The sequence below is a fragment of the Helianthus annuus genome, chromosome 15, assembly GCF_002127325.2.
Source record: "Helianthus annuus cultivar XRQ/B chromosome 15, HanXRQr2.0-SUNRISE, whole genome shotgun sequence".
Taxonomy (NCBI): domain Eukaryota; kingdom Viridiplantae; phylum Streptophyta; class Magnoliopsida; order Asterales; family Asteraceae; genus Helianthus; species Helianthus annuus.
Window position 1 is genome coordinate 27,851,696 of NC_035447.2, and position 25,929 is coordinate 27,877,624.

Below are 25,929 nucleotides of genomic sequence, written 5' to 3' on the forward strand. Positions count from 1 at the left end.
GGACACATGACGTATGTGTTCATTGCATTTATCACATAGATTTCAAACACACATATCATAACGCAAGTCATGGCAAGTGTTCGAATCCTACTATCAATCATAATACACGTTCACATCATTCCCTAGCACGAGTTATTCAGTCCATATTTAAGTACACTCACAATTAATACCCTACTGTTCTAATGGTTTCATAACAAGGCCCAGAAGAATTGTGGGTGTGTAACGGGTCAAGAGCATACGACCCATTTTGTTTACCCAAACCGAATACAAAACCCATCCCTAATATGACCTATAGCCCCTCAATAATATACTTCACTGTCATCCTTAACATTAACAGAACCTAATTTCATGCAACAATTACTCCAAGTCACATGACAAGGTGCCCTAATCATGTTGAACAACCAGTTAATGGCCATCCAAATTTCATATACATCAACACAGTGGGTAAATAACCATTCATATAAAACAAGATCATGCAACATATTATGCATATAAGGCAGGATCACCATCCTATCGAGTTCTTTAACATGTGCATATTAATTAACATACACCTTAACAAGTACATCATAGTAATAGTTTTGTAATATCCGAATCATTAAATCTTTTAAAGCTCACACTTCTTACATCATCTTTATTACCCAACATTACCATGAATCATCATCATCATGTTAAATATTTAACGTGCTTTACCAGGTTGTACGCTAGGCAAATGTAGTTGTACACTCAAGAAACACCCAACAATCATTTATAAGAACAGAGAAAGGTTTCGTATCATATATTACATAATACACACATGAAACCTACAACTTATCATTCAAATCTTCAAGTATTTCCCCATCGCATAAACTCGCCCGATCGTCCGCATACATGCCATCTTACACTAACCGTTAATACAACCCTCATACAAACGCCCCATCACAGTTTCCGTAACGAGACGCACATAACCTGTTCATTCATACGATCCTACCTTTTTTTAAAGAGTTTTCATGCGCATATACATTCATGTATAATCTACTCTTATCACATCACGATGCAGCAGTTGCATATAAACCTATTTTCATGCAAGACTATAAGTTGAGATCGAACCGAAACCAAAACAATGAAACCTTAACTAGAGACTATGAGTGATGGTACTAACCGATTGTGTGTCGACCTTGGGACCTAACCTCCGTCAACTGCGGCGTAGAACGAAAGAGATGCAGGGGGTGTCGCAGGTTTTCTACAGGTATGGTAGGGTTTAATTTTTGTTTAGAGTTTTATTCCCCCCAGTCGCCTATTACGTATAAATATATAAGAGAGTTTGGGGCGGTGGACTATACTGACCGGTTGTGATAATGGGCTCAAGCCCAAGTGGAAATTAATAACTAAGGGGGGTTGGGGTTAATATGATTGGCAGCAATTATGGGATAGTTGCATTAAATGCGCAACATATCACGACAAAAATAAGAAACAAATGAGGATGCATGTTGACCGAGCATATGGATTTTTGACCACCGTTCCATAATAGGCTAGCCAAATAGGGCTTAAGCCCATATACTTGGGCTGATAATATGCGGCTTCACAAGCCTTGGGCGGTCTAAACATACATTCAACATAACTATAGATATAGGCCCACTTAATCCCGTATGGGTTTCGCTATGCCCATGCATGATCCACCTAGACTTATTTACGTAATTAGAGATATAAGCGGCCAAAAACATAAATGTAAGCTAACAAACAAAACTCTTACACGTGACGTTTAAGTTTAACAGAATTATAACGGCATGAATTAACATTACTGACTTCGAAAGTTCGGGTTGTCACATTATCCCCAACTTAAAAGAAATTTCGTCCCGAAATTTAGCACGTGGTTGCTGAGGAAGCTAGTTAGGTTGAGTGGTTTTCTGGTTTTCCTGGGGTGTCACAACAATGGTTTATATCTTATATTTATCTGGCGCCGTGTCACAATAGTGACATGTCACAATGGTGACGATGGTCATACCACTATTAGGTCAATGAACCCAAATAGTGATGATTATCCCTAGTAGGTCAATGAACCTAACTGGGAGAAAATTAGTAATGTGCACAATACCCCACTAGCCAGTGATTCAAGATATCCATGACTTAGTCCCTGTAATTATAACTTTTAAAAATAATTTGGAGTATTGTAAAACAGTTGATAAAAAGAGAATGACTCACAAACTGTGAGAAAAGAGAATGGACTCACATTGCAGATTTAACGAGCAGATTATAAGCCTACTGATTAGCCTTGATTAACCTAATTTAATTCACAATACACGCAAACGGGGTTAGTAACTAATACAGTAGTTACGTCAATTCACGAGATTAAACCCTCACAACGATTAACAAAGTGCAATACTTAACAATTCAGCGGATTCACAACGAATGACAGAGCATAGTCCGAATTCGGACAGCACTCAAACATTCAAGTCGAAATCACGATGAATAACAAAGTATAAACTCAATTTGAGCAGCACTCAAACAATCGTTGGATAGTTACAATCGATCGGACGTTGAATCGTAATAGCGATCGAGTTATTACCCTGATTGCGGCAGCGATTCGAGATCTATGTGTGTTTTAATAGTATACAGGCGATATTTCCGTGTGTATTTGGAGTTATAACGTTGTTTCAGTGCCCAAAATCAAGTCCCAGACACCCCTATTTATACATAAAATTTGGACCCCCTCGCGTGACGCGAGGGGTACCCCCCTGGGCTTCGCGTAGCGCGAGGAGTCAACTATTTTCTATAGGTAGCCACGTCCCTAACTAGGCTTGCTGAGTCGACAGTTTCTCAAAATTCGGTTTTGACGGATAGTTATTAAGATAATCGTAACTAGGGTTTTACCCCCCTGAGTTTTAGGGGCCCTGATCCTGATTCTGAAAATTCTGAAAATTTTAGAGTTTGTGTAGAATCACTTGGGTGTCTCAATTAGGGTTTCCTTATTATATAGTTAACATCATAAGTAATGTTTTTAGTGAGAGTTGTTACATGAAGTGCTTTCTTTGTCGTCTTTTCTTGACATACTTCCTTTTTTTATTTACGTTTTTAGATTTTTTTTTCTTTCTTATCTTCCTTGCTTTACTTCAAGATTTTCTTGCTGTTCTTCAATCTCTCTTCTTGCTTGCACCACACAAATTGTTAACTTGCTTGTATCACACTAGTTTTCTTTGCCACATAGGCCTTGATTTGCCACTTAGGTCTTCTTTGCCACACAAGCCTTCTTTGCCACATTGGTCTTGATTACTACACAGGTCTTTGTTTCTTGCTTTGCCACACAGGTTTTGTTACCATGAAGGTTTTGCACTACGAAGGTTTTGTTCCACGAAGGATTTGTACCACGAAGGTCTTTATACCACGAAGGTTTTTGCACCACGAAGGTTTTGCACCACAAAGGTTTTTGCATAGGTTTTGTAACGGTCTTGCAATACTTGTGGTTTCGGATTGGTTTGATTTGCTTTCATCAATGATTCTTTGATTTATTATATAATTATTTTAAAAAAATTGATTTTAATTCTGATTTAAAACTTCCGATTTTATAAAAAAAATAGTTATTCACACTTTTCGGAAAGAACTTTGATTTACTTCCTTGAACGAGTGAATTTTATATATTTTAGTTTTCTTATTCCAAAAGTTTCAATGAAACTCAATCAATTACCACCAGATTAGTTAATTTTAAAACTAAGTATTGATGAAACAAATCAAAACTTATGGTTTGGAGATCAATTCTTCTTCGATATTGATGAAACAAATCTTGTTGCCTATTCTTTTCTTTGATTGCACAGAAAAGCGGATTTCAATCGGCTTCTTCTTCTTCCCAGACTTGAAACATGTGCTCTGAATAATTGCATCCCAAACTTTTATGAACACAATGATAAACTACAAACAATCGAATGAAAAATTGTATTAAATATGAAAGTATAACAATCGAATGAATAATTGTATTAAATATGAAAGTATAAGTGATTCTGATGATTACAAATGAAATAGACAAACTCTATTTATACTAAATGAACAGGTGTGAATGAATAGATGTGTCTTCTCCATGAATCGATGCATCTGTTGAAGTCTGTGATGTTTGTCGCCTTCTTAAGAGTTGCGTCTCCAGGGAGAGGCTCGATTCCCTTTGTGTAGGTTACAATCTTTCCTTTTGTCGCTTCCAAGCCTCGCACTTGTTCAACTAATCTATTTACAACATAAACTATCTACTAATTATAGAACAACCTTGTATTTAGTTTAAGCATCAATAGTTAGTGTCAAGGGTGCTGAAAATGGATAGATGTACAAGCCTTCAATTTTGCCATTTCCTTGCTAACTTGTAGGTCTAATGTTGTCACTTTTGTGGTGAGTTTTGTTCTTTTGACATGTTTAAAAAACATTTTAGGCATCTTAATGTTATTATTAAGTTTCTCCATCAGCTTCGTATTGATCAGTTGTGTATTAATATAACATGTGTATGTATTGGGCTGCCATCCTTGAATTGAGATTGTGTCAAGTTCGATCTTAACTCTTAAGACTCAAGCTTAGTGTCAGTTGATTACTCATTTACAACTCTAGTTGGTAATGACATCCAAGCCTCATGATCATGATTCATTCATCAACAAATGATTTTGGTAAAGAAAAATGCATGTGGGTACATATCCTTCTAATTAGATTATACCCTAGGTTAATAATCTAGGTCTACTCAAATTGAACAACGAATCATAGTGCTTGTTACTTTAAAAATGGATCAAAAATCTAAATAAATGAGCAACACCGAGACAATTGATTGTTGTCACCGCCTACCGGTTGTGCCACAAGCATTTACTCCTCCATCGTCGGGAACATCATCCTTGGCACCTCCTCCATCTCGCCATCACCGCCTCCACCACGCCACCATAACCGCTGCCACAGCCATCTCCGCCATTACCCATTGCAACTAGCCACAACAAAAATGAATATTGTGAATGACCTTATACTTTAATATTTTTCTAAAACAAGTAAACTAACTCATTTCAACCCATGCAAATTTTAGTTAAGACATGTTTTGACCCAAACCAAACTGATACTTTTAAAACCGTCTATTTTAGGATCAGCACCCGGCCCGGCCCGACCTGACCCGCTAGTTTTGTAATAATATCCAAATCTACCAGCCTACCACCAAGATCAAGCGGTACATTTATGAGGCCCAAAATAGTTGTAAAAGATATCTCCTAAACTTACTATTCTTAGAAACCCTAAACCTAAAATGATGAAGAGCTGGAGTTTAAAGATACACTTGTCACAATTCCTTTCTGACGTGCCAAAAACATCACATACTATAAATCACCCATAGTGAAACATACATACCATAAACAAATAACAATAATAATCAAAGATGAAAGGACCAACGGCTTTTGCCATGTTAGCAATGATAGTCATGGCTCTAGTCATGGTGCACCCAAGTGAAGCCATTAGTTGTGGTGAACTTACTAACATGCTCACACCGTGCCTACCCTACCTCAGATCTGGTGCAGGAGGCTCACCCACAAAGAGTTGTTGTGATGGTGCCAGGAAGGTTCAAGGTGCCACCCGGAGCAAAGCGGATAGGCGAACCGCTTGCAAATGTTTCAAGAGCTCGGGACCTCAGCTAAAGGTTCGACCGGACCTTGCCGGTAGCCTTCCAGGAAAGTGTGGTGTCTCCACCACCATTCCGATCAATCCCAACATCAACTGCGACTCGTAAGCAGACACTACTAGAAAACTGTCGATTTCTTAATAAAATTTTGTCAGAAATTTCGACCATTTTCTGACATAAAAACTGACAAAATAAAACTTCATTGGTGACTTCTAACTATTCCGAAGAAAGAAAAGTCTTTTCAGTTCTTCGGAAAATGGTCAGAATTTTAAATGAAATCTTAATTTTTTAAAATTTGACATGAGTTTAAATGAAATTTTATTTTTTTAAAATTTGACATGAGTTATCTCTTTTTTATTTTATAAAACATGGATATTTTGTCTCTTATAAATTTAAACAATAAATGGATGGAGTTAGCGGATCCGGTTTAATTGAAACAAAAATGAAATTGTGGACTGAAAAAAGTCAAATTTAAATTTACGACTAAAATAGTTGTTTATGTCAAACTACATATAACTAAAACCATATTTAACTAGTACTTTAATTTACATTGGAAATTTGTCAAAAAAAATTACCACGAAATATTTGTTTGATTTTTTTATAATCGTTAAACTAATGATATTTTGTTGGTAAATGGTGCAGGATTTGATGAGTTGTCGGAGACTAATAGGCAATGATAGGAGGCATGACGGTGTGGTGGTGTTTAGCCGCCGGAATAAATAAATGTGTTTCTTTTATATGTTATCTAAAGTTTGGTATTTTATGTACTAGTCATATTACATATACATTATAAATAAAGTATGCCATCAGTTTACGTAATTCAGTCATATGAGTTTTACGTTCTTTTAAAATACATAAGGACTCAATTTGGGTCTATTAAATTAAACAATAGACTTAAATAAATGATTCTCATAACTCTCACTAACTTAAAAGGGTCTGAATGAAATCACAATCATCGTTTGTCTACACCATGTTGGCTATCACCACTGCCATCGTCTCAACCACCACTTGATGGCCATCATCGTCACAACTACCGTCGTCTACACCACCACGTACTACTTAATGGTTGTCATCCCCACCGACGACATCATGTCGCAACGTTTTAGTCCGAACTTGTTATCACCCTAACAAAATTGATAACTTTTTTAGGTGATCATTCATTTAATTTAACCCGAGCCCGTTTTGACACGTCATCTTAAACCACCACCTTTTTTCCACAGATGAATGATATTTAAGGGGCTTTTTGACAACTTCTGAATGAGTAAGTGTTAAACCAGTAAGAGATCAGTAAGAGGTCTGAATAGTATAATGCTTAACCGTTCAAAGGCAAATGTCTGACCATTTCAGATAAGAGGGCCGTCTTAACCATTCAGACTCAATATAATGGTTAATCATTCAAAGGTAAATGTCTGAATGATTCAGACATCTACTCGTATAACAAACAGCCTAAACCAATAAGTGCTGAACCAGTAATTAAAAGTTCTGAATCATTAAAAGTCTCTTTAAGAGCTAAACAAACAGCCACTAAATCCACCACGAAGACTAAGCGGTACGTTTATAAATACATGATGTAACAAAATGTGACCAAAATAGTCCCAACATAGATATTTTCTAACCATGCTATTTTTAGAAACCCTAAAAACAAAAAGAAAAAATAGCTGGAGTTCAAAACTACACTTGTCACATTTCATTTTTACGTGCAAAAAATCATCTGATACATCTCACCATCATCACCGATCACCTCTCCTATAAATTAAATCACCCACCCACACACACATCAACCAAGTGAAACAAATAATAATAACCAAACATGAAAGGAACATCAATGGGTGTAGCCATTTTAGCAATGATAGTCATGGCTCAACTCATGGTGCACCCAAGTGTAGCCATTACTTGCAATGATGTTACCGGCAATCTCACACCGTGCCTACCCTACCTTAGATCAGGTGGTAAACCGACTCCGGCTTGTTGTGCTGGAGCCAAGAAACTTCTAGGTGCCACCCGGACCCAAGCGGATAGGCGAACCGCTTGCAAGTGTGCTAAAACCGCGGCTCCACAGCTTAAGGTCCGGCCGGATATGGCCAGTAGCCTTCCCGGAAAGTGTGGTATCTCCACCAGCATTCCGATCAATCCCAACGTCAACTGTAACACGTGAGTAGCTAGCTAGATTCAAATACTTAAATATTTATCTTAATTTTTCCATGACTATATATATATATATTTGAATCATTCTTCCTATTTTTTTTCATAACTAACTTTTTTTGTATATATAATAATGATCATAACTGCAAATTACATAAGAATAGCAGGTAGACGAGTAACAAACTACACGGTCATCCCTTTCTGAATAGAAAACCCTAATCTGCTAAAATAAAGTTTTTTCTGTACATTTGCGACGAAATAAATGGTTAAATAAATACATAAAATTAATAATTAAGTTTTTTCGTAGGAATTTACAACGATAATGAGTCGGAAAATTGAATTTGGCCGGTTTTGAAGTATTTATTTCTAGTAGTGATATATGTTGTTTAATTTATGGTGCAGCATTCCTTGAGGTGGCAGGATGATCGTTGCCGGAAAGTAATAAGCAATGAAAGTAGAAGCGACGGCGTGGTGGTGTATCGCCGGCGGAATAAATAACTGTGTTTCTTATATTTAATTACATGTTATATATATAGATTATGGTATGGTATGGTATGATTGTATGTAGTATGGAGTTGGCATGTTACATATATATTAAATTAAATAATAATAAATTATGCCATTATTCCCGATCTCTTTTTCAAGTTTTTTTCTAGCATCGTTGGTTTTGATTTACTTGATTCAATCTGCTGATAGTTTCCGAAGATTACATGCGAATATTACTGACAAGAAATTAAAGTTCTTACAACTTTGTTAAAAAGGGAGCTCATTGTAAAAAATGAATAAAAAGAGGAACTTAAAAAAGTAAATCCTTGGCATAAAAGAACGGGAAAATTACCAAATTGTCATTTGACCAAATAAAATTTACAAAAATGACATCTTCCTCCCTCGGTGGAGAGGGGCTTCAAACATGCCTCGCGTCTGTCATTGTTATAGCTACACGTAGGGGTGTGTGAAAAACCGAATCATAATCGAATTAACTGATAAAATCGAACCGAAAAAACCGAACCAAATAAAAAACCGGTGGGTCGGTTAATGGTTTTTTGAAAACCGAAAGTAGCGGGTCGGCTATGGTTATTATTTTTTCCATACCCACCATAACCGAACCGAACCGACATGTAATAAATCTTTGTAGGATTTAGAACTTTTCACTATATTTTTAATATTTTATGTTTTTGACTTAAAATTTTTAGTACTTATGGGTTTCTCATATCATTTTGTGGTTTTGGTTGAATATTTGAATTTATGGAATGTATCATATCACTTTATTTGGATATTCGATAATAGTTGGTATTAATATTATAGATTATATGTATTTTTTAATACTATATAATATACTAATATATACAAATATGCAATAACAATTTATTCCACTTAAAAAAATTAAGCTATTTTTAGCTAAGCTAAATACACGGTTAACCACCCATAACCGACCCGCTATAACCATCAAAACTGAATAACCATAACCATCATAGCCGATCGGTTATGGTTATGGTTATCCAATAACCGACATCGCGGTTATGGTTATGGTTTTTGGTCAAAACCGACCCAAACCGACCCATGCACACCCCTAGCTACACGTGTCCAGAATCTGAATCTGGGATGAGTCAGCGGCCGGCGCATCAAAGCCAAAATGGTAACACGTGTCCAGAATATGAATCTGGGATGAGTCGGGGCACATCAAAGACAAAATGGTAACATGTGTCCAGAATATGAATCTGGGATGAGTCGGCGGCCGGCGCATCAAAGCCAAAATTGTATGCGTCGGTCTTATGGCTTGGCTGACGCGTCGAACATGGCTCGGTTTAGTTGGTTTTAGTGGCTCGGCTGACCCCTCGATGTGGCTCAACTGAAGCATCACGTTAATATTTTTTTTTTTTTTTGACTTTTTAACTTTATTAATTTTAGATACCATATTATTTTATCGAGTCTAAAAATACGCAGCCTTGTCTAGTTCTTTTAAAAAACGGTTTTTCAATGGTGTATTTTCACATGATAGGAAGAACTTATATTTTAATGATAGAAAAAACCTTAGGGAAAACTTTAACTATTTTGTTTCAACATAACGTTTTTCTAAGCTTTAAAATTGCAGGTACTTATTATCAACACTGGTTTTCAATTTTCTCTCTACGAGGTTTGGATCATCATATGAATATAAGTAACTTGAAGATGACAACGCGTTGACTATTTAATGAACTCCGGGATGACAACGTGTTAAATATATAAGGAACGTGAAGAAGATAACGTGTGATTCGACGTATTTGTTCGATTTTTGTTATATATTGTATTTTGAAAATATATTATCCGATGTAACTCGTATGCTTAAGAAATTGATTGTTTTCTAGTATTTTTTTATTAAGTTAAATTCTGACACAACACTATAAATAAAAGTAACGGCAAGTACGAAACAACCACATTTGCATTCCTGTCTAAAATCATAAGTTATGGGTGGTGGTGAAGTCGGACCTTCAAACCTTAGACGATCCTCGCGTCGACGTTCTACACCTGAAACTGCTCCACATGCAGTTACTCATTCTTATGCAGTTAACAACCCTTCCCCGGCTGCATTACCAGTTAACAACCTGCCACCGGCTGCGTTACCCATTATACCCCAGAACCCTCGACCGGTTGCAGCCTACGAAGCACCGGTAGCAAGAGCACTCCGGTCACCTCGTTTAAATCCTCATCTTTTTAACCATGCACCTACAAATGAGTTGGCCTGACCACTCTAATGTGTCGGCCTGACCACTTTGTTGGATGCGTCACTTAAGCGCATGGGAAGCGTCAGCCATAAAACAAGAGAGACACAAGCCACACAAGTTGGGATACCAAGACGCAAGCCACGTAGGAGGCGTCATAGGCGACGCATCAGATTTGTCGGACACGTGTCAGATCCAGGTTAACGGACGCAATAACTGACATGATCAACGCAAGCCCTGTGTGAAGCCCCTCTCCACTCAAATCTTTTATCGCCATAATCCTCCAAAAGTAACACAAGTGGGGATCGAACTTGGGTCTCCACCGGAGAATCCAAGCCTCCGAACTATAGGCCACAAGTAGAGATTCTATTTTAGAGACCATTCAACCCACCCTTGAACTGATCTCTTAAATCCAGAACTTTTAGATTTTTTAAACATTAATTTCTTAACACACCTTATTTCAGATATAGCAAAAGAAGAATTGTTTGAGCTAGTAAACGCTTGTTTGTAAAAGGTGACTTCTATTTTAGTCAAGAGAGAAGTAGGATAGTAATCTCTACCAACTGACACAAATTATACAAGATGATCACTACCCAATTTTAGTTAACATCCATCCAAAACACTATACAGGTTGTGTTCAATGTTCATGTGTTCACATCTCTTTTACTATCTAGCGTTTACTTAACAAACAAAAAGCTTTTGAAAAAGTAATCATTAAACTAAAAACAACTTATTCAACCTCTCATTACAAAACGCATGACTTGTTACTAAACGATCGTAAATCATCTGGGATAGAACCCTAGAGCTATATATCTTCGAGGCATGATTGTCACAGCGACGAAGTATTAATTCATGCATACCATGTTTATCACTTATATGAGTTAATCATTCATTCATAAATGTTTAACAAACAAGATGATTATAGGTAGTAGACACTAGAACTTGAAAAAGGATTGTAAATTGGTAAAGCAAAGAATAGCCTTCCACTGTATTACCTTGCAGGTGTTCAAGATCAAAAATGAGAAACATGAATTACCATCATAATGTAACAAGTAGAATATGATTTTTTTTTTTTACTTCAGTAGAAAATAAGGATCAAAACCATCCCAGACCGCCACATTGCCGCCGGCACACTCACTGTCTGATTCCTCGTGTAGTCTAACCAATGCTAAAAACAGGTTACGAATCAGAGGGTTACCAACAAACGGTTTAATCGCATCTCCAAGATCAGATACTTCTGTCACCAAGGACCCACGGTTTACCAATCTTCCTTTTAAAATGCACTGAGAGAGCGTGTAAACACCAAGAAGATTTGAATAAACGGGCAAAAACGCATCTTTATAGTTACCCAAACCACCAATCCAGTTGACTTTTTTCTTGCCGCCGTGGTCAACAGCAAACGACATCAACCGTGAAAAGAATCTCTTTCGCCAGTCTAATAAGAAATCCAAACCGCCATTTTCATCCACCGCTAAAGATTCTGATATCGGAATATTTTCAAGATGGAAACAACAGATCTGGCAAAGAAGTAACTTTTCTTCGTGATGATTATCGATCTCCTTATCGAAAACCCGTCTCACAAGATCCCCGCTTGACCCGACATTGTTTGAAGCACTTAACACCCAATTAGAAAGATAATCAAAATAGTTAATCCAATGACCGAAAATCGAAGATAAATGCTCAAAACTTGATATTATCACTTTGTCCACTTGGCTCGGGATTACCCCGTAAGTTTCTGACGTAAAACACTTTTGAACGTCAACCGCAAGCTTGCTTCTAAGAGAAACATCCTCGTCTTCTAGAAGCTTTATGCACGTTGACCACATATCGAGTGTTCTCGAAGCATACATATCAAAGTTGCTTAACGAATTGTGTGACGGAGTTGTGGTACGGGTCACGTGTTGACCGATAAAGTCAACGGTTTGAAGTAAACCAGATGCAACCAATGACTCGGCTGCTGCTTTGCGTATGTTAACCGGCTCTGATGCATCGGCGTGTTGTTTGACTAGGTCAACATAGTAACTGATGCAGTCATACACTTTGGTTAAACTGGTTACCGAACTTACCGGATCAAATTGGCCCGTGAACATAACCGCAAACTGCTTGACACAAACTCCCATGCAGCATAAAAGAATTTCCAGCGTTTTCACGTGTCGGGTGAGCTTATATAAGGAAACTAATTTATCCCAGAAAAGAAATAGCGAATCGGAATCTATGTTACCCACAAAGCGGGTTTCGGGAACGTCTGATTTCTGAAAATTAAGCAGATTCCAAGTGTAAAGTATTTTCAAGATCAAGCAAGTGCATCTGTGATTCTTTTCTTGAAATAAACGATTCTCCATCTCGGTATGAAGATGAAGATTAACCCACTTTGTAAAACCGCTCATAGTTTCTTGACTGTCTATACAACCATTCAATTCTGCAGATTTAAGAAACAAAAGAAGCCATTTAAACGTTGCGATACGAACCTCGTATGACGCATCTGACATGGATCGTATCAGCCTTTCTTGAAAACCGGTAAAACGGTTACTCGTTTCCGATACACGGAATAAACTTGATGCAAGGGGATTGTGTGGAATAGGGATAAAGGTGTCGTCTTTATCGATGTTTTTCGATGTGTGGAAAACGCAGTTGAAATACGAAGTTGCCGCCTGTTTTCGACATTCTGCTACTGTCGGATCGTAATACAGTAACCCACCAGAAGCTTCTGAATCCAAGCATTCGGAAGATAACTCCTGAAGGAGGTTATAAACGGCATCGAAACTTTTGCTTGCGTGGCATACTCGGGAAATATCAAGCATAATATCAAGCACCTTTAAGAAACCGGTGTTGAGTGTGGGACACCGACACGAATACGGGCTTCCGATCCATGAACGCGCGACGAGAATTTGGATCAAATCGTGTAGAATCTGGTCTTTCTTAGAGATGTCAATTAAGTTTCTACAGTTTGTATCTAGAAGAGAGATCAACTGTAATAACAAACCATGAATCATATTTGAAGAAGCTAAGTTTGTTCCAGAAGGTAGTTCGGTGGCAACGTTTAGAACGATGACTTGAAGTTTTTCATTGGATATCAGGCCCATTAAAGCTCGTGATGCGAGAACACGGACCCGGAGGTTGCTTTGCGTTGAGCACTTTCTGATGAATGGCATGAACAAAAATGGGTCCAATATGTCGCCGGTTTCACTTGCGATTGTTGAAGGCTTGAGCCTCGACAAAAGCATTAACATGGGACACAAGCTCGGGTGCACTGCCTTGGCTAGGTTTGACCCCACGTGTTCAGGTGACGCGTTTGTTAGCATCTCGGTCGCAATTTTCAGCTCACTATACAAGAACGGATGCAATGAGGGGTACCTTCAAAAAAACACAGTTAAAATTTTCCTCAGATATGATGAGTTGTGTTTAATCTCGAGCGGATCAACGATAAAATAGCTAAAAGGGGTACTGGTCAAACGGTTGAAAGTCTCCCAAAGTCTGATACTTGGTAAAATGCCATTTCCGTCCCTGAGGTTTGGCCAGTTTTGCGACTTTCGTCCGAACATTTGTTTTTCCGCATCTGGATCCAAAAGGTTTGAAATATTGTCATTTTCATCCGGCCCGTTAACCATCCATTTTTCTTCGTTCAGGGGGTATTTCCATCTTTTTTATTAACTTAAAGGGCAATCCGGTCTAACGGATTCGTTTAAGGGTATTTTTAATGCTTGTACATAAAGTGAAAAAGACCGAATTGCCCTTTAAGTAAACAAAAAAGACGAAAATACCTCTGACTGAACGGAGAAAAACAGATGGAGTTAACGAGCCAGATGAAAATGGCAAGATTTCAAACCTTTTGATCCAGATGCGGAAAAACAAACCTTTGGACATCATAACATCATAACCATACTCAGTAAATCCCATCAATAGCAAAGCTAAGGTAGGGTCTGAGGAGGGTAAGATGTAGACAGCCTTACCTCTACCCCGTAGGACTAGAGAGGCTGCTTCCAGTGAGACCCCCGGCTCGATAGTAGTTTTGCATCAAGCCTTGGGACAAAAGCCGATTAGTGCATGTGCCCCGTTGTCTTCCGGCTATCAACGCCACCACATGATGCATGATTAACCGTCCCTCGCTTTTTAACGTTATTTTCACGAAATTAGTCAAATAACGTTAAAATTAGTGCACTTTCACTTTTGCCCCCTGAGGGCCCACACATACATACATTATATGCGCATACCGCAAGCAGGGCGTAAAAACAAACCTTTGGACAAAAGTCGCAAAAGTAGCCAAACATCTGGGACGAAAATGACATTTTAATCATGATGCATAAAACCTCCAAAATCATTTTATTCAAAGATTTAGATCATTAATGTAATAATATTGTTTTTCTAGTCATAACTAGCCCATTAGTAATTTTTTTACAAATGAACAGAAAAAAGTGTTTGCCTTCATGGGTAAACTTAATCCAGCCCAGAGCGTGTTGACCCGCTCAAGAAAAAGATGTGTTTCAAGTGGACCCGTGTTGACCCGTTACCCAACCCGCACTAAAAGATGACATGTTTCAACCAGAACTTGTTGTGACCCGTTACTCAACTTGTGTCTGGCCCGCCTATTTTCCATCTTTTTCTTAATTATTAGAGAAAAGTACACGGATGGTCCCTGTGGTTTACCAAAATTTTGGATTTGGTGCCCTAGGTTTCCAAAAGTACACGGATGGTCCCTGTGGTTTGCACTTTGTGGCGCATTTAGTCCCCAGCCAACAAATCTAAAGATTTTAGCATGTCCAAGTTAGGGACTAAATGCGTTACAAAATGCAAACCACAGGGACCATCCATGTACTTTTGGAAAAAGTTGGGGACGAAATGTGTTACAAAGTGGAAACCAGAGGGACCATCCGTGTACTTTGGAAAGCTAGGGATCAAATCCAAAACTTTGGTAAACCACAAGGACCATCCGTGTACTTTACTCTAATAATTATAAATGAGATATGCAACTTTGAAATACCTGTGGAAAAATTCAAGACCAGTCAACGCACGTCTACCAGATTCTCGTTTTTGTACATTAAGAAACCCAATCATTCTCCGAACCAAAGCAGTGTAAGCAAGACACGCACCGTTTCTAACTTCCCAATACGATGAAGAAAAAGAGCGTATAGCAATAATCATAGCCTCAGCAGCAAAACCAGAAGTATCCGTAGCAAGATTCGTATCATTAAATGCTACCCGAAGAACATTAAATGCATGTACTGTTGGAATAACACCTTCATCTCGAATCTTTGAATTCAATATACTATCACCATTCATTTGTGTTTCATGTTTTGAAGCAGTTGTTTTGGTCTCGGTTTGATACGTCATGAATTTGTTGGCTAAATCGATTAGCCATCGTAGGGCCCGCGGAAGAAGTCGTTTTGGTGTGCCTTCTGGTTCTGAAAGAAAAAAAGCGATAAATGCAGCGGGAATGCCTGCACTTCTTCTTAATAAGTCGTCAACGGTTTGTTCTTTAGCCACTGTTCTTTCCATAAGCTGTTCCATCCAAGATTCAGGTAACTTGCTAAGTCTGATAATTAGAGACAGAGTTAGCAGTGTATAGTTAATTTTATAAATAGCTTATATAATGGACGAAAGGGTTGTGAATTTGTGAGTTATGAAACCACAAGAACGATGAACTTAACACGAAATCCGCGGGCTTGGGTTTAGTCTAAACTCTAAAACGGTTTCGGGTCAGTTATGGGTCAAGCCCACAAACACGTTTAGTAAACGAGTTGGGTTCAGGTTGACCCGTTTAACTAGGGGTGTGCACGGTTCTTTTCGGTTCGGTTTTTTTATTTTTTAAGTTTTTGGAACAAAATTACGTAAAATTCAAAATAAAAAATATAATCCAAGAGTTGAGAATTTTTCTTAGATGTTTACATTTAAGTTAATATATATAACCTTTTTAATTAATACTGTTCACATAAACCTAACCTTCTAATCTATTCTTATGTTTCTCCAAACTTTTTATTAAGACATTTCCGTTTATAATACTTTGAAATCATTTGATTTTTATGTTAATTTTTTTTAATTCTTATGTGTTCTTAATATAAACATTAAACATTCAAGAATAAAACTCAAAATTCTTAAATCAAATACATAACAAACACTAAAAAAAGAATTTTTGGGTTATTCGGTCCGGTTCGATTTGTTTAGTTTTATAAAATGCAAAACCGTAACAGAACTGTAATTTCGGTTCGCTTTATGCCAAAATGTAATATAAAAAAGAGAAATGGCATGCGCTTATTTTAAGACAAACTTGCAGAAAACAACCTTTATGTTTGCCTCAAACTGCACTTTATACCTTTCACTATGAAATCGGCAAAAACCAACCTTTATGTTCATGTTTTATTACACCCTATAACCTTTAGCACTAACCACGTCAAAAAAATTCAGTTAAATGGACTCACATGCCTTGCACGTGAGGGCATTTAAGTCTTTTATTTTTAAATTAAAACAATACTTTTTTATTAATAGAAACCCACCTGCACCCCACCCCACCCTCACCCTACCTTCTCTCTCCCTTTATCTCTCTTTCTTTCTTTCTCTCTCCCTTTATGTACTGCTCTGTCAGCCAACTTTAGTTCTATACCGGCAACGAACGGTGAGTCAAATGCAGTTATAGGTCCGACGAGTCAAAATTTTCTCCGAGGAGTTCAAAGTTTGGCAGGTACAACTCTGGCGACATCACCCCTCGCTTTAGCAGGCACAAATCAAACCAGGTTCACGTCTACGGCGAGCCAAAGTTTTCTCCGGCGAGTTCAATGTTTACGGTTAGGCTTCAAGACGATGGTTGGGTGATTGTTGTAACTGGGTTTCCGGATTAGTGATGAAATAACAAATAAAGCAGCTTGGTTTCGAAAGTACACCACTCCATTAAAACCTTGACAACTTAGCACTTAGCAGCCAAGTGTAGTGTGGCCGACTTCCAACTGACTGTCCGAACAAAATAAAGTCTTCCTGGCAACTTAGCATACATATTACTCTCCCTTGGCTGGAAAGAAAAAATAAATTGAAGAATATTGTGGTGATCGGAGATGATGAGATGATGACTGGTGATGATGCGGCGATGATAGGCGGAGGTTACTGGTGGCGGTATCACCAGTGACGGAAACGGGAACAGGAACGGCGGCGGTGTTAGATGACGATGGTGATGAGTCGGTGGTGATTGTTGATGAAGACGGCGGCAATAAAGGAAGGGAGTGATTCTAGATACATATCACTTTTCATCTTCTTTTATACACATATTTGTTTCTTCTGTAAGTCTATATAATAACATTCTGTGTGGTCGGTATTCTATATTTCTAATGCATATACATGTATGTATGGACAATATAATAATTAACAATTGAAGTTTACCATTTAATGCTCCAATACAATACAGTTGTAGTTGTTGATGATTTGGATTTTGTGGTTTTTTTTAATGAAAATATATATTAAATAAGGATTTAAAAAGACCAAAAAGCCCTCACATGTTTTTCATGTGAGGTGATTTAACCAAGAAATCTAATGGTGTTAGTGTTAAAGGTTGACCCATGTATCAAAACATGAACATAAAGGTTGGGTTTGGCCGATTTCATAGTGAAAGGTATAAAGTGCAGTTTAGGTATAACACAAAGGTTGATTTGTGTAATTTGGTCTTATTTTAATTTAAAATGTAACTGTTTTACATACATCTGTATTTTTCGTTGTAGATTTATAATTTTTAGAGAATTAACATGCAAAATATAAAAACTATTTCGGGTTAAACTAAGCGTGTTCATATCAACCCACGAATATTTGTGTTGTGTTTGGGTTCACGTGTCTCACACAATTTTCAGGTTCGGGTTCGTGTGAAGTTCGACCCACCAACCCACGAACATGACCGTTAAACGCACCCCCAATTGGACAATATTTTTCGTCCCTAAAAACATACCTTGGATTGTCTGAGCAAAGTAACCGATTGCACAGAGCAGTAAAACCCGCCCTAGTCTTATCAATTGCACCATTATGTTTCATTTTCATGAGAACTTCAAGGAAGTGGGCCCCGATAGTCTCTAGTTGTTTGAAGTCGAGAACAGCATTATCCGTCATGCTTGCATCATCATGTGCGTCAGATAACGCGCCACATTCCCGTGAGTTGTCTGATGTAGGCAATGGAACTTTCCTTATAATAGTTCCTAGAAGAAGACTCACCTATTTGATTTAAAAGTCGTTGTGTGAGATTAGATAAAAAAAAAATACGATGAAATTCGAGTACATAATCAAAAGAAAACATAGCAAGTACCTCTTTCATTGCAAGCCAGCAACCAACCATAACAACCTGAGCAGAGGGGCCCACATCCTGTACCGATTTCGAGCATGTTTCTTTCTCAGCAGGTACAGGAATATCCACGTCAGCACTCGTGTCCCATACGTAAGAAGCGTCATCCATATCATCCATAAGATCCTCAACATCCTCAGGTAAATGCCAAGCATCAGCCGAAACCACCGAAAGCGCCATTAGCGTTATTCTCGTGACTAACTCAAGTAGTTTCTCGAGTGCATGCTTCATACCATAAACATTATTCAACACTATATCTGAATTCCAGTCTAGTTCTTCAAACGTATAACGAAGCGTAAGCAACACCCCATGAACAAAGCTGTTCCTGCACGCATCCGAAAGATCTTTTTCTCCCATTTCAACAGAAGCACGCAGCCAATCAATAAGTGACGTTACATACTCCACAACAGGAGAATGTACTTCCGGTTTTTGTGAACAAAAAGAAACGTAATTACTTGACGGTTTAACAACCCACCCAAGGTCCAAAACATATTTCCGGAAAACGAGTCGCATTGTTAACGCCCCGGCGTCACTTTCTCTAACACGAGGACTACACACTAAATGCTTAGCCCAAATGATTACTTCTTTGACCATGTCTGTGGTCAACATTCCGGGAAGTGGGGTCGGGAAATGCAGCAGTATGTGAAAAGAATTCTCTCTCAGCCGATCCCAGCTGTCAACAATCGAACTAACAAGCAATAAAGTTGCTTCGGGTGACGTAAACCCCGCATCATACGGAGTGATTAACGTGGTTTCGGAACTAGCATCTTGAACAATCGGAACAATCGAAAAGGTATTGTTCATTACTAACATGAGATCCATAGCCATTATTTTCCTTTCGTATGGAGCCGATGGGTAGCATGAGAAAAACAAAAAGCTACTCAACCACTTCATAAAGCGAAAAAGTTCATCAGCCCGTTTTAGATTAACATCCTCTGTTTCTTTATAACGTATCACACCGTTGTTAACCGGTTGCCAGTTTTTTTGCTTTATTTGTCTCTCTAAAGCGGTGCGAACTCGAGAAAAGAACTTTCTAAACAAACTGGTCAACTTCATTTGAAAAGAAGTCGAAGAGCACCGCACGTTTAACGGCATTGCTTCTTTCATCATACTTAGCTCTAACGAAGACGGTAAACTGGCGGTTTTAGGGTTTAAAAATAATGACTCTATTGCATCTGTGCGAAGTGACTCGTCCACATGAGTCAACGCTAGCATGAGCCACTTTACAGGAACTTTTACATCTATACCCTTTACACAAAGTAGAGCATAATCGCCACTCTCAAACCTATCAACGTCACCTTCGATTAAAGCAAGAGAACGCGAAACCTTCAGCAGTGAAACCAGAACCGCCACCTTCTTTTCAACTTTGAGATTCATATTTGTATCGTAAACATCCGGATAAGAAATTAAAGAACTTTCTCCAACCGCCCCAATGGAGATAAAACCAAGCATTGGAAATATACTGTCTACATCCACATCAAGAAACACCGGAAACGCATACGTGTTCAAATTCGACCGTAATTTCGAGTTTCCGGAAGCAAGTCCGTGCATAAACGGAGGCAAGCAAGCTTTTCGATAATTCGTATACCCGTTTTCCACACCGTCACTACTCCAAAACTCATCACGCAAACATTCAATAAAACATTTCAAGAAAGTTGTGGCAGCACAGCATACGTCATCATCGATGTACGCCCACGCTGTCTCGTACATCAAATCGGGGCTCATTTCCAAAATCGTTTTTGCTCCGAGTCGTTTTGTAAGTGAAGCTAATGGCACATATCTACCCTTGCAACGTGCACCCATACGAAGAAGAGAATACACGATCTTCTTTAAGAACAACTGAATTCTCTCCTTACCGTCTGTAGAAGGGAGACTAGATTGTATATCTAAAAAGATATCGAAAATCAAATGTACTTGTTTGACAGTTTGACTTAACGGGTCCTCGAGGTTATTCCATATAATCCTCAAAATCCGTGCAGCTATATCATCTGAAATGATATCATAATCTTTGTTCAGGCTAGTTTGTATCAATGTTTTTATCTGTTGCATACAAATCTGCATCACAGTCAACGCGTGAAAGTTAAAGTGACTATCGGTCGGATTCTCACAGTATTTGCACAGTTCAGGCAAAATTCCATCATAAAGTATTGTTTGAGCTGAAATATCACCATTCTCAGTCTCACAACCACATACAAAAGGAGTATTAAGCAAAGTTCTCGGGACTGAAGTAAGTATCCCTCTGATCAAACAGAGCCTCGTAAGCACAGAAAACTCTCGAATTTCCGAAAACAAATCCCCTTTATACGGAATCTTCATCAACACAGCTCGAAACGCATTACTGGAACTTAAACCATGACGAAAAACACCTTCCATAAACGCCAACCCAAGCTCTTCAGAACCGAGACACACTTGCAACGCCGCACAGAAGCTCACACCAGCAGCCACAAAACAATCTCTCGAAAACGCTTCCGACCTCAAAACACTCAAAATCGTAGTCAAAATCATCTCCATAATATTAGCATCACTGCTGAATTTCGCCGGACAACGCTGCAGCAAGTAATAAACACACGACAATGCCTCCTGACACTGCTCCATAACCACCGGCGAAGGCCTACACCGCTCATCCGTCTCCAACACCACACTATTCAACCCCGAAACCACATCCATTCCCATCAAAACCGCACACTCCTCCACCACTTCCACTAAATAACCTAGTTTGGGCGAACTCATCATCGATAAACCTACACGCGACACACAAAACCTCTTCCTCTTCACATTCTCATTCAAATTCAAATCTGCATACTCTTCACATATAGATCTAAAACAATCACTAATAACCGACTGAAAACCGCTCGTTTTCGCTAAAACCGACACTAAAGTCCTATGCAAGGGGACCGAATTCTCGAAAAACAATATCTCTAAGTAAAACCTAGAGGCGTGAGCTATAACGGTTTCGTTACTAGTTTTAACTAACTCTGTGAAAGCGGTTGCAACTTTTTTGGCGTGATTAAGTTGCGTGTAGGTTGAGTTAAGTGTGACTAGTTCGTTGAGGAGAGAATAGAATGTTAACGTACCGGATGAATTGTGGATTTGAGAATCAGGTAGGTTGATGAAGTTAGTTAGGGCTTGTTTGTAGTGGTGAGGGAAGATGATTGCGCTGTAGGTGTAGCGGTGGCGGTGTTGTAACGCTCGCCATTTCGCAGACATGATTGGTTGAGTTGAACGGTGGAGTTAAAGGTTGAAAGTTACGATTTCCGGCGACGACGGTGGTGGTGGAGGTGGCGGCGGTGGGAGAGACGCGGCGTTGTTATTGCGAAGAAGGTATACGACGGGGGGTTTCGGGATTTTAGGGTGGGTTTTGCAAAAATTGGGTTTAACTATACGTACAAACACTTCTACTTCTACCAAGTTTTTTTAAACTAAAAGAGTTAAATGTTTGGTTGGTCTATGTGATTTTCAAAAATTTCATAGTTGGTCTTAGTGGTTTACTAATTATATGTGTGGTTCTAAAAGTTGTCAAAAATGAACTTGGTTGGTCCTCTGACCTAACCTCTGTTAAATTTTTCAGTTAACTATGTATGAAATGACTATATTACCCCTGAACAATTAAAAGAAATAAAAAATATATATAAAGAAGACTGATCTTCTTCTACCTCTAACACCACCACCTCCTCCACCTTCACACGACAACTCCTCCCTTCTTCTGTTAAATTTCTCAAACCCGCGACACCCACACGATAACTCCTCCCTTCTTCTCTTGAAATCGTCGCCCATAACAACCTGCAACCCCATCTCTCCATCTCATTTTATAACTCCGGTGAACAACCAGGAGGAGCCGCCGCTACGGCGGCGGTGGTGGTGAGCTTTGACTTCGATTTCCAGTGTCTCCTCGTCTCCAACAAGCACACCCGTAACCCCTGCTCTCCCGTCTTACCGGTCGCACACCCCCCTGGTCACTCCGGTGACGGCGGTGCTGAGGTTTTCCGTCGATGATGATGACGATGATACAAGATGATGTTACTGATGATGCCGGTGGAGACCGTCCGACGAAGGCAGTGACCACCGGAACTCCGGTGAGCTCTGCACATTTTTCGTATTTATTCTTCTTTTCTTATTTTTATTTTTATGTTATATGACTCGATCTTCGACTTTCCTTCTGTTTCCGGTGATTAATGATGAGGACGATGTATGTGATGTGGTGGGGGTTACGTCTTAGCATTAACACCACCGCCTCCCTCCACCACAAATTGAGATGAATCACTGGTGGTGATTGTTGAAGATGAAGGTGGGTGGTGGGTTTTTAGAGAGAGAGGGGGGGGGGAGGAAGAAGAAGAGTCTCTTTATATATTTTTTTTATTTTTTTTAATTGTTCAGGGGTAATATAGTCATTTCATACATAGTTAACTGAGAAATTTAACAGAGGTTAGGTCAGGGGACCAACCGAGTTCATTTTTGACAACTTTTGGGACCACGCGTGTAATTAGTAAACCCCTAGGACCAACTATGAAATTTTTGCAAACCATAGGGACCAACCAAGCATTTAACTCTAAACTAAAATATATACTTCATTGTTGTTTTAAAAAAAAAGTTATTACCATAAAATGAAGTATCTTTTTATCTTTAAGTATCATATTATTGTATTTTTTTATTTATAAAGGGTGAGGAATAAATAGAAAGTTTATTTTGGCTAGAAAGAATAGAAATTAATAGGATTATGACATGTGGTAAAATTTAAAATAAAGAGAAACGCTATTTTAGTCAATCGTATCATTTCTTCTTCCTTCTTCTCCCCAGTAACTTCAAAACTCACCATTTTCAAAACCCAGCATCTTCAACATTTTCTTCACTTACTATCTCAATAATCACTACATTATAGTGCAACTTTCGTCACCAATCAATGATTCAAACACCCGATCAACATGTTCTTCAGCATTTTTTAAAGAAAACCCAGTTTAATTTCATACAAAATCTCGTTTTTTCTGGTGATCTTGAAGATAATCACTCGATCTGTTTGATTCGATCGCTGATAAGTGTTTCAATCATTCAAATTCCATCAATCGTTGAAGAAATCGGCTTCGATCCATGTAAGAAATTCTTTAATTTCATTTTTACGATCTAGGTTTTTTATTTAGTCATTGCGTTTTACAATATTGGCGGGGGTCCGGGGGCAGTGCCCCTGGTAGCAGGGTCCAAGGGGCGGCAGCCCCTGGCGGGGTCCAAGGGGCAGAGCCCCTGGCTGGGGTCGAATTGCCTCTGGAAAACTTAATTTTCTGTAAATTGTCTCTGGAAAACTGCATTCGTTGACAGCTTTTGATATCCTACTTCCTGGTTCAGACAATTCACAGACAAAACTATTGTAGAGCCCCTGGCTGGGCAGAGCCTACTCCAACTTCCAAGGGGCAGATCCCCTGGCTGGGGTCGAATTGCCTCTGGAAAACTGCATTCATATACAGTTTTTGATCTCCTACTTCCTGGTTCAGACAATTCACAGACAAAACTATTGTCCTGGTTCAATGCGTTTTAGAGAGAGAGAACACTTTCTTTGGTGTTTTTAGGCCATTGCGTTTTAAAACTAAGACATTTTTATGTGTTTTCTAGCCATGGCGTTTTAGAAAAACACATTTTTGAAGTGTTTTTAGTCATTGCGTTTTAGGTAAAACACATTTTTAGGTGTTTTCAGTCCATTGCGTTTTCGAAAGAACACTTTATTTTGTGTTTTAGACCATTGCGTTTTATAAATAAGACATTTTTATGTGATTTTTTGGTTATTGCGTTTTAGAAAAACACAGTTTTGAAATGTTTTCTGGCCATTGCGTTTTAGGTAAAACACATTTTTAGGTGTTTTCAGTCCATTGCGTTTTAGAAAAAAAAAACATTTTTAAGTGTTTTCTGGCCATTGGGTTTTAGAAATAAGACATTTATTTATGATTTTGGTGCATTGCGTTTTAGGTAAAAACACACTTTTATGTGTTTTCAGTCCATTGCGTTTTAGAAAGTACACTTTCTTTTGTGTTTTTAGGCTATTGCGTTTTAGAAATAAGACATTTCTTTGTGTTTTCTGGCCATTGCGTTTTACAAAAAAAGACATTTCTTTGTGTTTTTTGTGCATTGCGTTTTAGAAAAATATCACTTTTTAGGTTTTTTTTCCATTGCGTTTTACGCAACTGGGTTTTTTCCATTGCGTTTTACGCAACTAGGTTTTCAAAAAAAAAATTCAAAAATATAGCATTAGTATACTCGTTTTAAAGATAAAAAACGCTCGTTTTTTTTTTGTGCAATTTTTATAAAAAAATAATGTCGTATGAAAGAGTTATTAACGTTTAAAAAATTAGGGGGAATTGGAGGAGAGAGAAACTATTGCCTGGATTGACTAGAATGCCCAAACAAACCCACATGCCTCCACTTTTTTCCTTCAATTTCACTTATTTAATCTTAGCCCTTGATTAAATAAATAGATGGTTAAGATTACTTCCTAAGCTTCCTACCCAAATAAACTTCCTATTATATCCTAACCCTATTTATAAAAGTGACTTTTAAAAAAGTTACAAAAAGGTGTTTTATAATTGTGCTAGTTATGTAGTTGGAATGTGCTAGTATGAAAATTGTATTGTGTTGATTTTAAATCTATACATATGTTCTTATTTTGTTGTGTAATTCTTATGAAAATCAATATCAAAACAACTTACCCACATTAGTGTTTTTTGTGTGATAAAATTCAATTCCATATAAAACCCCGTTGTGCGATCAGCCTCGAAGACGAACAACAAACTGAATACAAACTAGCTGAACAAGTTGTTATGCATTTAGCCTCGAAGCAAAACTGCAGCGATAATCAACAATCAGCATCATCATTACATATTTGGTAGGTAAAATCTCCTAAAATGTGTTTTTGTATGGGTGTATAATGTTTGAGGGTTTTTGTGCTGGGTCAGATTGTGGGTTTTGTGCTGATAAATTGTAAATTACCATAGGGTTTTGTAATGTTTGATATATTGGGAATTTTCGGTGGTCTGTGAGGTGTTTTTCTGATGTGTCTAATGTTGGTTTTGTGCTATTAAAGAGTTAATTGAGATAGATGTGGGATAGATGAGTTAGTTGTTCATGTGCTGACATAGTACATGTGTGTGTGCTGATTATGTGTTAATTAAAATAAAATACAAACAAACACCAAAAGTAGATATGATCAA

General features: G+C 38.1%; 3 protein-coding genes across 3 annotated transcripts; 2 read left to right on the top strand and 1 right to left on the bottom strand.

The window, feature by feature from the left end:
- The first annotated feature begins 5,338 nt into the window (after positions 1–5,338).
- LOC110905651 (non-specific lipid-transfer protein AP10-like) lies at positions 5,339–6,419 on the top strand. The gene is made up of 2 exons (XM_022151234.2): positions 5,339–5,700; positions 6,239–6,419. The coding sequence occupies exons 1-2, from the start codon at positions 5,357–5,359 to the stop codon at positions 6,243–6,245; spliced, it is 351 nt and encodes a 116-aa protein (XP_022006926.1). The 5' UTR covers positions 5,339–5,356; the 3' UTR covers positions 6,246–6,419.
- Positions 6,420–7,369: 950 nt separating this feature from the next.
- On the top strand, positions 7,370–8,355 carry LOC110905652 (non-specific lipid-transfer protein AP10-like). Its single transcript, XM_022151235.2, has 2 exons — positions 7,370–7,747; positions 8,141–8,355. Exons 1-2 carry the CDS (start codon positions 7,407–7,409, stop codon positions 8,148–8,150), a joined length of 351 nt encoding a protein of 116 aa, XP_022006927.1. The 5' UTR covers positions 7,370–7,406; the 3' UTR covers positions 8,151–8,355.
- A 3,024-nt stretch (positions 8,356–11,379) lies between these two features.
- Positions 11,380–22,128, bottom strand: LOC110908821 (thyroid adenoma-associated protein homolog). The gene is made up of 4 exons (XM_022153808.2): positions 18,707–22,128; positions 18,356–18,615; positions 15,416–15,967; positions 11,380–13,791 (listed from the first exon to the last, which is right to left on the bottom strand). Exons 1-4 carry the CDS (start codon positions 21,947–21,949, stop codon positions 11,511–11,513), a joined length of 6,336 nt encoding a protein of 2,111 aa, XP_022009500.1. The 5' UTR covers positions 21,950–22,128; the 3' UTR covers positions 11,380–11,510.
- Positions 22,129–25,929: the final 3,801 nt, after the last annotated feature.